Source organism: Gallinula chloropus (genome assembly GCF_964237585.1).
Source record: "Gallinula chloropus genome assembly, chromosome: 26".
Taxonomy (NCBI): Eukaryota; Metazoa; Chordata; class Aves; order Gruiformes; family Rallidae; genus Gallinula; species Gallinula chloropus.
In genome coordinates this window covers 2,995,132-3,005,559 of record NC_140111.1, presented here as the reverse complement: position 1 = coordinate 3,005,559, position 10,428 = coordinate 2,995,132, and the positions used below count along the sequence as shown (strand labels likewise).

The 10,428-nt window shown below is 65.2% G+C and overlaps 1 protein-coding gene across 1 annotated transcript; it reads right to left on the bottom strand.

The window, feature by feature from the left end:
• Positions 1-250: 250 nt before the first annotated feature.
• Positions 251-8,848, bottom strand: IGFBP4 (insulin like growth factor binding protein 4; the record flags this gene model as incomplete). Its single annotated transcript, XM_084275367.1, has 4 exons — positions 251-2,793; positions 3,088-3,222; positions 3,394-3,548; positions 8,464-8,848. 4 exons carry the CDS (start codon positions 8,846-8,848, stop codon positions 2,665-2,667), a joined length of 804 nt encoding a protein of 267 aa, XP_084131493.1. The 3' UTR covers positions 251-2,664.
• Positions 8,849-10,428: the final 1,580 nt, after the last annotated feature.

The following is a 10,428-nucleotide window of genomic DNA, read 5'->3' as shown; positions in this document are numbered from 1 at the left end:
CAGCTGCGGATGCTGCTGAGCTCAGGCGCTGGCCCCGCTCCCGCAGCCGGGTCCCGGGATCCACAAACCAGACACTCTCAGCTCAGGCATTTTTCCCACTTCCAGTTCTGTTACAGTCCATCCCCCTGCCCAGCATGGCTGAGGAGCCCCACAGACCCCCCACTCCCCCTCTGCTTCGCTTCACCCCTCTGTGTTTCTTTAAAGCGATGCAGAGACACCACACCCTCGACAGAACACAGTGACAACAGGGTAACTGAACACAGCAATTACCTTTCCTTTTTCCTTCTTTTTGATGATATAAAGGTTCAAGTTTACTGTAAAAGAGGGTCGGTGCTACATGGGAGTCCGAAGGGACGGGCTTGGCCCGGAAGGAACCGACAGAAATCCCATCGGCGTGGAAGAACCCCGCTGGGGTCGGGGAGCCCTACGCTGGTACATGATCGTGTGTAAATACAGCCTTAAACTACGCAAGAGACGATATAAAACAGCAGAGTCCTCCAAGCTGGGCACAGAGTGTGCCCTGCTGAGCGCTGGCATCCACTGCCCATCCCCAATCCAGGAGGGGTCTGTGGGCACTGCCCTGGCCACATGTGGGGAGGGTCCGGGCAGCTGAATCCGGCAGGTTGGGGTGGCTGCTGCATCCCACATGCTGCCAGGGTGTAGCTGGTGTGGCCGTGTCAGACCGGTGCCATGACTAGCCGTGGTCCCCAGCTCCTTGCACCCTGTGAAACCCATCCTCTGCATGGTGGCACCAGGGTGCCGGGGGCTCCAGCAGGGCCAGGGACCCCTGTCCTCACTGACCACCATCCTGGGAAACTGGCTCGGAACACGTGCAGCCTCCTCCAAGCTGGGACACACACAGTCGGCCAGGGGGGTGAGGGGATCCAGCAATTCAGGAGGGCAGGCCGGGCATCTCACTGGCAGCACAGAGCAGGGGTGCAGCCAGCAGCTCAACAGCTCCATGGGACCCTCCTGGGGACAGCGGATCGCAGCGGGGCAGAGGTGGGAGCGCAGCCCCATGGGACGCATGAGGAAGGTGCTGGGGCTGTGCTGGGACACATCACCCGGACAAGAAGCCAGGTGACACTGTGCTGATGAGCTGCAAGGCTGAGCCTGGTGCCAGCCCCCAGCCCAGCTCACCCCAAGACATGTGGGGGCATCCCCACAGCCGCTGTGCCGTGCCATGCCGTGCTGTGCCAGAGGGCAGAAGGGTGTTTCACTAAAACTGAAACATTTTGTTCCCATCAGGGCTGGGGCTCCCTGCACCACGGACCAGGCAAATCCACACAGAAAACCGAAACCTCCAGCTGTGGCTGTGGAGCTGGGAGAGGGTCTAGGGGCAGAACCGGCAAAATCCCTCCGGCTCTGGCACGCTCGCTGCAGCCACCAGCACAGCCATGTCTCACCTAAAAGACATTTAGGTGAAAAATTTCCAGCCTGGCTTCTGAAAAGAAAGAGAAGTTTAAAAAAGGAAAAAAGAAAAAAGGAAAGAAAAAGCCACAGGAACAGTGACAATTTCTCAGCTGGGAACTTGGTGGTGGGGAAATCTGCAGGTCCTGGGGCTGAGACGTTCCAGGAATTCATCCTGGTTTGGTCACTTTGTGCCAAGCTGGAAGCTGCAGCCTGTGGTGCCCCTGCTGTGGGGATGGAGGGTCTCAGCCCCCCCAGGGCCACACAGTCTGAGTCAGCATCTCACCAACAACAGTTTTTAAATATTAAAAATCTTTGGGGAAGGAAAAAAAAAACCAAACCGAACCAAAATCAGCCCTCCCTGCTGGGGGGTGTCTCCCAGGTATCCCTCATCCCCCTCAGACCTGGTGCCGTGGGGCTACAACACACGTCTGGGGGTGCCCGACCCCTTGCCCCAGAGATGGTGGCTGGGGATGGGAGCAGGACAAGGCTGGGGTGGGGGCTGGCAGTTGTCAGGGTTGGGGGCTGCAGGGGTGGGGGGAAAGGTCTCTTATTGCTCTGTGTGGCTGCGATGCCCGTCGTACGCACGCGCTCTGGGCGAGGAGGGGGCAGGGAGGGATGCAGGCAGCTGGTGGCAGGGGTGGGGAGCATCAGTCTGGGCTGTACCACCCTTTCCTGGGCAGGCTCCCACCACCAGGGAGGGCAGGATGAGACGCTCTGTCTGGCATGGATGGCAAGGCATGGCAGGCAGGGGTCCTGCTGCAGCACCCCCCGAGCCACCAACACATCTGGGACTGCCCATGGGGCCACACCAGGGCAGCAGCCAAACCTCTGCCACAGGTGCCGGGCTCTGGGTGCCCCGGCTGTGCCGCAGCACGGAGGGGCTGGGGTAAAGGGCCAGAGCGGGGCATCGTGGGGCAGGTGGGCAGCGGCAGCACCGAGGGGCCGCAGCGTCGTGGGTGCTGCCCACCCGCTCCGTCGCTGAGACCCCCTGGGGCAGCGTCTGTTGGAGGTGTCCGTGCAGGATGGAGGTGCTGCTGGCACACAGTGGCTAGTGGTCATGGTGCAGGCCGTGGTGCCGTGCCCCGTGCCCCAGGCAGCCTGTGGCGCAGAGCACAGCGGCGATCAGGGGTGCGTGCTGGGGTCCCCCAGCACCAGGGAGCTGCTCGGCCATCACGTTCCCTCTCCTCCTCTCCTACCCGGCCCCAGCAGGTGTCCCAGCTGCAGCACGGTGTGGGGCTGCCACGGTTGCGCTCACATGCTGTCTGCCAGCTGGTGACAGTCCAGGTCCCCCTTCAGCTCCAGGAAGCCCGGCAGCTTCACCCCCGTCTTGCGGTCCACGCACCAGCACTTGCCCCGCTGCCCATCCAGCGCCGGGTGACACTGGGGGGATGAGTTTGGTGAGGGGTGCCCGGCCCAGCCCCTACAGCCCCGTCCCTGCAGGCTGCCTGGCCAGGGCAGCCAGAAGCTCTCAATGGGCTTTGACACCCCCACCCCCGCCCAGAGCTTCTGCAAAGGGCCCCCCAACCCCCAAAGGATGACTCCCACCCAAGCCAAGAGCCACTGGTGGGCTCTGCTGTGCCCATGGCCCCCTCCCAGCTCCACCCTGGCTCTACACAGTGCCCCCATGCAAGCAGCCCCCCCGGCCACCCCGTGATGCCCAGGAGCCCTCCTGACCTGCTTGGGGTGGAAGTTGCCGTTGCGGTCGCAGTTGGGGATGGGGATGACATACAGGTCCTCGTGCGTGCGGGTCTGCGATGCGGCCAGCCGCTCCAGCGCCCGGTGCAGCTCGCTCTGGCACGAGCCCTGCGCCTGCAGGAACAAGATGGGGGGCTGAGCCGGCAGCAGGGCTGACACATGACCCCCACCCCAGCGCCTCAGGACCCCAACCCCAGAGAATAGCACAGGGGATGCTCAGCACCCTCCCACCCTCCCCAGCCCAGCACCACCCCAGAACCCGACGCTGCCCCCCCCAGCGCTCACTATGGGGCGCGTCTCCTCGCGGTGGTACGGGCTCCCGCTGCTGCGCATCTTGTTGCCGTTGTTGACCCGCTTCGCCTGCTGCTTCTGCAGGCACTTGCGGTCGTGGATGCTGCAGGGGTTGAAGCTGTTGTTGGGGTGGTCGATCTCCTCCTTCTCTGCAATGACACAGACCGGAGGGGGCTCAGCGCCGCGGGGCAGCCCTTGGGATGCCGATGCCCCCCACAGCGTCCCAGCCCTGTGGAGCAACTGGCACCACCAGCATGATGTGCAGTGGGTGCTGCCAAACCCCACCCTGGTGCCCGCAGGTGTCACCCCCAGTGTGGGGGTCCCCTCCTGGCTCCTGCCACCGCACTGGGCTGAGCTCTCCCAACAGTGCTGGGAGAAGCTCCTAGGAGTTGTTCCAACCTACTAGCCACAGTTCAGGGGCTTGTTGCCACTCAGCAGTTGTTGCAGGGCTGCAGACTGTGCTGCAAGAACACCGGGCAGCGGCTGCACAGCCCCAGCCAGCAAAGTGCCACGAGGTGCTGGGTACTCGCCCAGGGCACCAGACCCACAGGGCTGGAAGGTGACCCCAGGAGGCCCAGCCAGGGAGCCCCAGGAAGACGCCAGTGCCTCCAGAAAGCCGCTTCTGAGGGGCTGCAGCAGGAACAGGGGCACCAGGCTGCACCGGGGCGGCACTGGGCGCCGCAGCCGGGACCAGAGCCATGCTCTGCCGCGAGGCACGGCCCCCGCAAAGACATGAAAGAAGAAATTCCTGGAATAAGAAAGTTAATCTCCCACGGGGCCGATCCCGAAAGGCGGCGCTTGGCATCCTCGCCTGTGCCAGGAGCGCAGCCAAACTGCGATCCCAGATGTTGGCAGCTGGACGGAGCATCATGAGACCCAGACCTCGGCCTGACTTCATTTTTAAAATGCTGCTGGTGCCTCCAGACTGGGACCCGTCTGGAGAGGGGATGCAGAGGGGGGATGCCCCAGGGAGCTGGGGTCCCACCTGCATTCAGAGATGCATCAGGCACAGCCCAAGTGGTGTTTGACTCCCAACACGCCTGGGCTGGAAGAGGAAAGCAGCCAGGGCTCCCATCCGACTCCAGCCCAGGGCTGGGCTCATGCGAATCCATATTGTGTCTGGCAATGGGAAAAACCTTCCCAGAGCAGGAAGGGGTGGGCACAGCACAGCACGGGTGGGAGCACCCAGCGACCCACGGCACCAGGGACGGAGGCTGCCAGGTGATGCCCAGCAATGGCTCTTCCTGTGGGCAGGCAGGAGGTTGGATCTGTGGTCTCCCACCCGCTCTGTCTCCATGGGATCCCGTCCCCCGTCTCCCATCGGCACCTCGCGCAGCGAAGGGCTCCTGGGCCGGCTCCCAGCAGCCTGGTTAAAGTTCACAGCGAAGCCCCGATCGAAGCCTTCTCCTTCGTTCCTGTTATTTGCTTTTTGTTTAATCTTTCAGTTTTTTCCAGGAAATGGCTCATGCCCTTGAAATTTGAAACACGAACCCAAAGTCTCCAGGACCCCACGCAGAGCGATGCCAGCCCTGGCGCGCGTCAGCCCCGGCGGCACCAGCCACGGGGCCATGGCGCAACGCGAGCGATGGCAGCAGAGCCTGGACAGGGGCTGGGGGGGCTCCTTCCCTCCCCCCCACCCCTCCTCAGGGAGACACGTGAGGAAGAGCCGGACAGGAGATGTGACACTGCTGGGGACCACCGTGCCGAAGTGCCGGCACCTCCTCACGCAGCTCCCCGCAAATGCAGGGGAAAGGTGGGGCTGAGGGGCACTGGCTCAGCTGGGGGGACCCTCACCCAGCCCAGGCACAGGCAACACCCCTCCTCCCCCCCACCAGCCGCCTTCAGAGCATCAAATCTCTCAGCTTAAATAAAACCAGATGCCAATAGCACTTTCCTAAGGTCACACGAACCACTGGTGCCTCGGGGCAGCTGGGCAGCTCTCACCCAGCTCTGCGGACAGCGCTGGGACCCATGGCCCCAACACAGAGAGGCTGGGCTGCCCCCTGACTCGCATCCAGGCTCCAGGATCCCTCCCAGCAGCAGGGACCACTGTGGTCCTCAGGCCAATCTTCCCACCAACTATGCAACACCAGCACCCACTGGGCCAGGAAACTCCTTGAACTGGCGTTCCCATGGGGAGGGGATGGGGATGGGGATGGGGATGGGTGCTCCCCTTGCTGGCTGCACAGACCAGCTGCCCTGTCCGGGCAGGAGGAGGATTTCTGCCCGGCTGTGGCCTGCAGACAAGAGACACAAACGAGTCATTCAGCATCACCTTCAATTAACGGGAGATTCAAATGAAATTGGCCACGTGCCAATCTTGTGATCCACCCTGAGGGAGCAGGGCAGGGCTCCCACCTGGAAGCTTCCTGGGATGCAGGAGAGGGAGGGAAGGATGCGGATGCTTCCCACAGGGACCAGACCCTAGCCAGCAGAAACCTGAGCACGGGCCAAGGCCAGACACCATCCCGAGGACAGCTGGGACAGGGCAACAGCCTCACTGGGCCCTGACCAGATGGAAAACAGCAGTGACGGACACATATGGGATGGACATCACCGGGTGCTGCACCCAGACTGTCCTCACTGCCTGTGCACCCAGGGCTCGACTGCCACTGTCCCTCCCAGCTGCTGCACAGGGAACAGGATCTGTCCCAGCCTCCAGCAACGATGGCAGGATGAACACAACACCATGGGGTCAGTTTTTCCCAGACATAATGATGTGCCCAGCATTAAATCACTCATCGTGTGTGCTGGGAAAAACATCCTCACCTCTTCCCAGCTGCCACGCGGGTTCAGCCATCGCGTCCCCCAGGCACCGTGGACTGTGCCAAAAAGTCGCGGCTGTGCCAAAAAGCTGTGGCCAGAGCCTCCCTGGGCTGGCCCTGTCGCAGGGCTCTGGCCAAGCGTCAGGATGCCCCAGGAGCCAGCTCAGACCTGCCAGGGCTGGAGGCAGGAGGAGGACCAGGATCTTGTGCAGGGTCCCCAGGAGAGGGTCTCGGGTCAGGAGTGTGGACACCCACTTCCCAGCTTCCTACAAAGTCCTGTCCCGTGGATGCCAGGGGTCCCGGGTGAGTGGAGAGGCTCTTCCCAGGCGATGGAGCCGGGAGCCATCGCCCAGCCCCTCGGAAAGGCCAGCCTCAGCCCAGCCCCCGCTATCCCAGCCTCTTCCCTGGAATGCGGAGCCCCCCGGGCTGAGCCCCCAGACAAAGTGTTTACTGTACAAGCTGCACGTTAACCGCTTCCCAGCCGCCCGCCCGCCGCAGCCTCATCCTGCACCCAGGCTCAGCCCTGGGAGACACGGGCACAGCCGGGGGCACCTGCTCCCTACACCCCCATCCCTAAACAGGCATTGCATTTCCTGCTGCTTATGCCAAGGGGACCCATCGGATGCACCGGCCATGCCAGCGATGGAGCCTGCAGCCCCCAGCCCCACACTCCCACAGGCTCCGGGCTGCTGGAGAGGGACAGGGACCCATGGCTCCAACATCCCACCAGGACTTTCCCACTGGAGCCACACCAAACAATGTGCTGCAGGGTGTCCTGCCTGCATCCTGCCATCCTGCCTTGGGCAAAGGGGTGTCCTGTGATGCTGCAGGCAGACGTTGTGCCCGGTGGGACAGCCTGGCTCCCATAGCCACCCACCCATCCCTAGCACGGCCAAAACACCATGGGAAGGAAGGGAAAAAACTGCAAGTCTGTTTCCTAAAAGCTCTGGGAAAAAATGCTGCGTTACACGGGGCACAGCCAAAACCAACAGGCCTTGGCAGCCGGATACAGCCCCGGGCCAGGGAGCCCAGACAGCTCCTGCAGGATGTGGGATGAGGGTAGACAGGCAGGGCAGGGGGTCCCTGCAGCGGACACTGTGCTGAGCACCCACAGCCAACTCCTGCCCATGGAGAGGGGCAGCCAGAGGGGCCTGTCCGCAAAGGGCCTTCCTCACTTCGGGGACACCGGCAGAGCTGCCATGGACCCATGGAGAGGAGGGAAATGGAGCTGGGATCTGGCCTTTGGGTTGGACAGGGAGGCACACTGCCCCAGTCCCTTCTGCCCCTCGGGGAGCTCTAGCTGGCCCCACATGGGGATGCGGTGTCAGACCAGCTCATGAACTGTCCCACGGTGGGATGCTGTTCCCCAGCTCCAGGGAGCACAGTCCCACCACAGCCTGCGGGCTGGGGAATGGGGAGCACGGCATCCAGACCCTCCAACGGGCCAGCCCCAAGGGCCAGGTCTCCACAGCCAGTGCCCAGCTGCAGCACAGTCTGTGCAGCTCTGGGGCTGGGCTCCTACCTCCAGCTCCACTCCTGACCCCCAGACCCGGCCCGAGCACCACGGAGGTGGGAGGGGGCCAGGACCAACACCTGCAAGAGGGTCCTGGGGCAGAACCTGCAGGCAGAGCGTTTCTGCAGCCTGGCCCTGCCTGCTGCCCACATCACCCTGCCTGGCCCAGCCGTGGGGCAGACAGCCCTCAGCAGAACCCAGCCTGACCTGCTACAAGGGATGCAGGTGCCCCGAGGCCTCTTTCCCATTTCCTCCCAGAGGTGTGGGCAGAGCATCCCGAGGCAGGGCCAGCACAGGGGTCACCGTGCAACAGGAGTTTCCTGGCAGCTGGGATCTGTCCCCAGGGTCCACGGTGGCCCCCAGGCTGCACAGTGGGTGATGAGTCCCCAGCAAGCGCGGTGCCACTGGCCATGGGTCAGGATGGCAGAAATGTGACCCCTGGTACCCAGCTGTGGGAGCTCAGCGCTGCTACTCCCTGGGGCACGCTCCATGCACGGCCATCCTCAGGCTGTCCCATCCCATCCCATCCCATCCCATCCCATCCCATCCCATCCCATCCCATCCCATCCCGTCCTGTCCTGTCCTGTCCTGTCCCATCCTGCCACAGGGTCCCCACAGAGCCCCCCGTCTCACTCCCAGCCCTACCAGCCCCAACCCCTGCCCAGCGAGCGCAGAGCAGGCTGGAGCAAACCGGGGCTGCTCGGGGACCGTGCCACCCACCTGACGAGGGACTGGGGCCACCGGGCGCCCACCCCCCGCCCCTCCGACGCCCGGGGCCGGCCTTACCTGGGGTCTGGAGGCTTTCCTGGATGGCCTCGACGTCGGCCAGGTCTGTGCAGACGCCCTGGCCGTGCATGAGGGTGTGCAGCGGGCGCGGCACGCCACGGGGCGGGTAGCAGCGCAGCCCGGCGCCGCAGCGGGCGGTATAGACGCCGCAAGCGGTGCCGCGGCCGAGGGCGCAGGTCGCGCAGCAGCCGCAGCCCGGCTCCCGCACCAGCTCCGCGCAGCCCTGAGGCGCCTTGCAGCGCGCCAGCCGCTCCTCCGAGCACGGCGGGCACTGGATCGCCTCCTCGCCGCGGCCCGGCCCCGCCGCCGCCGCCAGCAGCAGCAGCAGCAGCAGCGGCAGCGGTGGCGGCAGCGGCGGCAGAGCGCGCCCGGCGGCCCCGCGCATGGCGGCCCCGCTCCGCGCCCCGCGCCCCGGTCCGCTGCTGGCGGCGCTCGGCTGGCGGCGGGCGCGGGGCGGCGGCGGCTTTATGCGGCCCCTGGCCACACCTCCCGCCGCCGGCACCGGGGCCACCGGCGGGGCCGCCCCCGTCGCCACCGGGAAGCCGCCGGGGACAGTCGCTCCCCGCCGACGGGGGCGGCGGCGGCACCGGCACCGCCGGCGGCTTCAGCACCGGGGAGGGCGGCTTCAGCACCGGGGCCGCCGGCGGGGCAGCTCCGGCGCCGGACAGTCTGGAGACCCCCGGCGCCGCACACCCCGAGCCTCTCCCCCGGCCCCGCTCCCCGGTAGGGTCACCCCGCCACCCCCTCGCTGCCCTCGGCAGCCGCCCCGACACCCTGCCCCGGTTCTGAGACCAACTGGGATGAACTGGGAGGTGCGGGGTGCGTGCGGGGGATGCATCGCGGGGGACCGTGGGCAAGACCCTTAGCGGGGAGGGGGGGAAACGAAGGGTCCGGGCGGTCTCCGACGAGAGCAGGTAGAGCAGCTCAGCCCCAGCCTGCCAGGGACGCCCTGGGGCGGCACCGCCGGCTCCCCGCGCCCCACCCCCCCCCGGGCCCCACTCGAGCCGGGTGATAAGTTGAAAGCTACCGGCACCTAGTGGCCTTCGGGGAAAACCGGGAGACCCGGCCAGGAGCCCCAGCACCCCTCCCACAGTCCCCCGGCCCCGAGAGTCCCCGCAGCGCCTCGGCCCTGAGTCCGGGGGGGGAAAGGGTCCCCGAGCATCACGCGGGGACTCGGTGCCTAGTGAGCTGCGCCCAGGGTTCTTGGCGGCAGCCTGGGGTGCGGGGAGCTCCAGCAGAAGCACTGTCTCGCTGCCCCTGCCCTGGAATGTTGGGGTGCCTGGCCCCCTTCCCCTGCACCCCACTCACTGTGGTGGGTGGCAAGGGGGCAGGGAGTCCCTCTCCCTGTCCGGGGACAGGATGCACTATGGCCAGGGGTCAGACAGAGACCGGATGAACTCATGCCATGGGACAAGGAGCAGCTGCACGCTGCAGGGAGCTTTGTGCTGCATGCATAGGGTCACGCTGGCACAGCAGCTTTGTCACCCCACTGCATGCAAAGCTTCAAGGGGACCTGGGAGGTGGGGGCTCTGCCCTGTGGTGATGCACCTGGGCTTCCCCAGGGCATCCTGCCCTGTCAGCAGCTCCTGCCCCAGCTCCGCTCCCTGCAGGGCCAGCCAGACCCCAGGCCCTGGGGCCAGACCCCAGGCCCTGTCACTCCAGGGCCCAGCTCCAAATGTTCTGGGAACTTTAGTGCAGCACAGATGGACAAGCAGGCACAGGGCCCTGTGTGGGTGCAGTACTGATGTCCCTTGTTTCATTTGCCCTGATTAGACAGGTAAGAGCAGGAAGGTGGGGAGCAGCAAGCAGACAAACAGCCACTTCCCCAGGTGCCTCAGCCTGGCCACACACAGGCAGGGTGTGCAGATCCAGACCCCCTTGCAAGGACAGAGCCAGCATGTAACGCCAGGCCCAGGCTGAGAACCCCAAACTCATCTTATGGGTGAGCACATCTAGTGCTCAAAC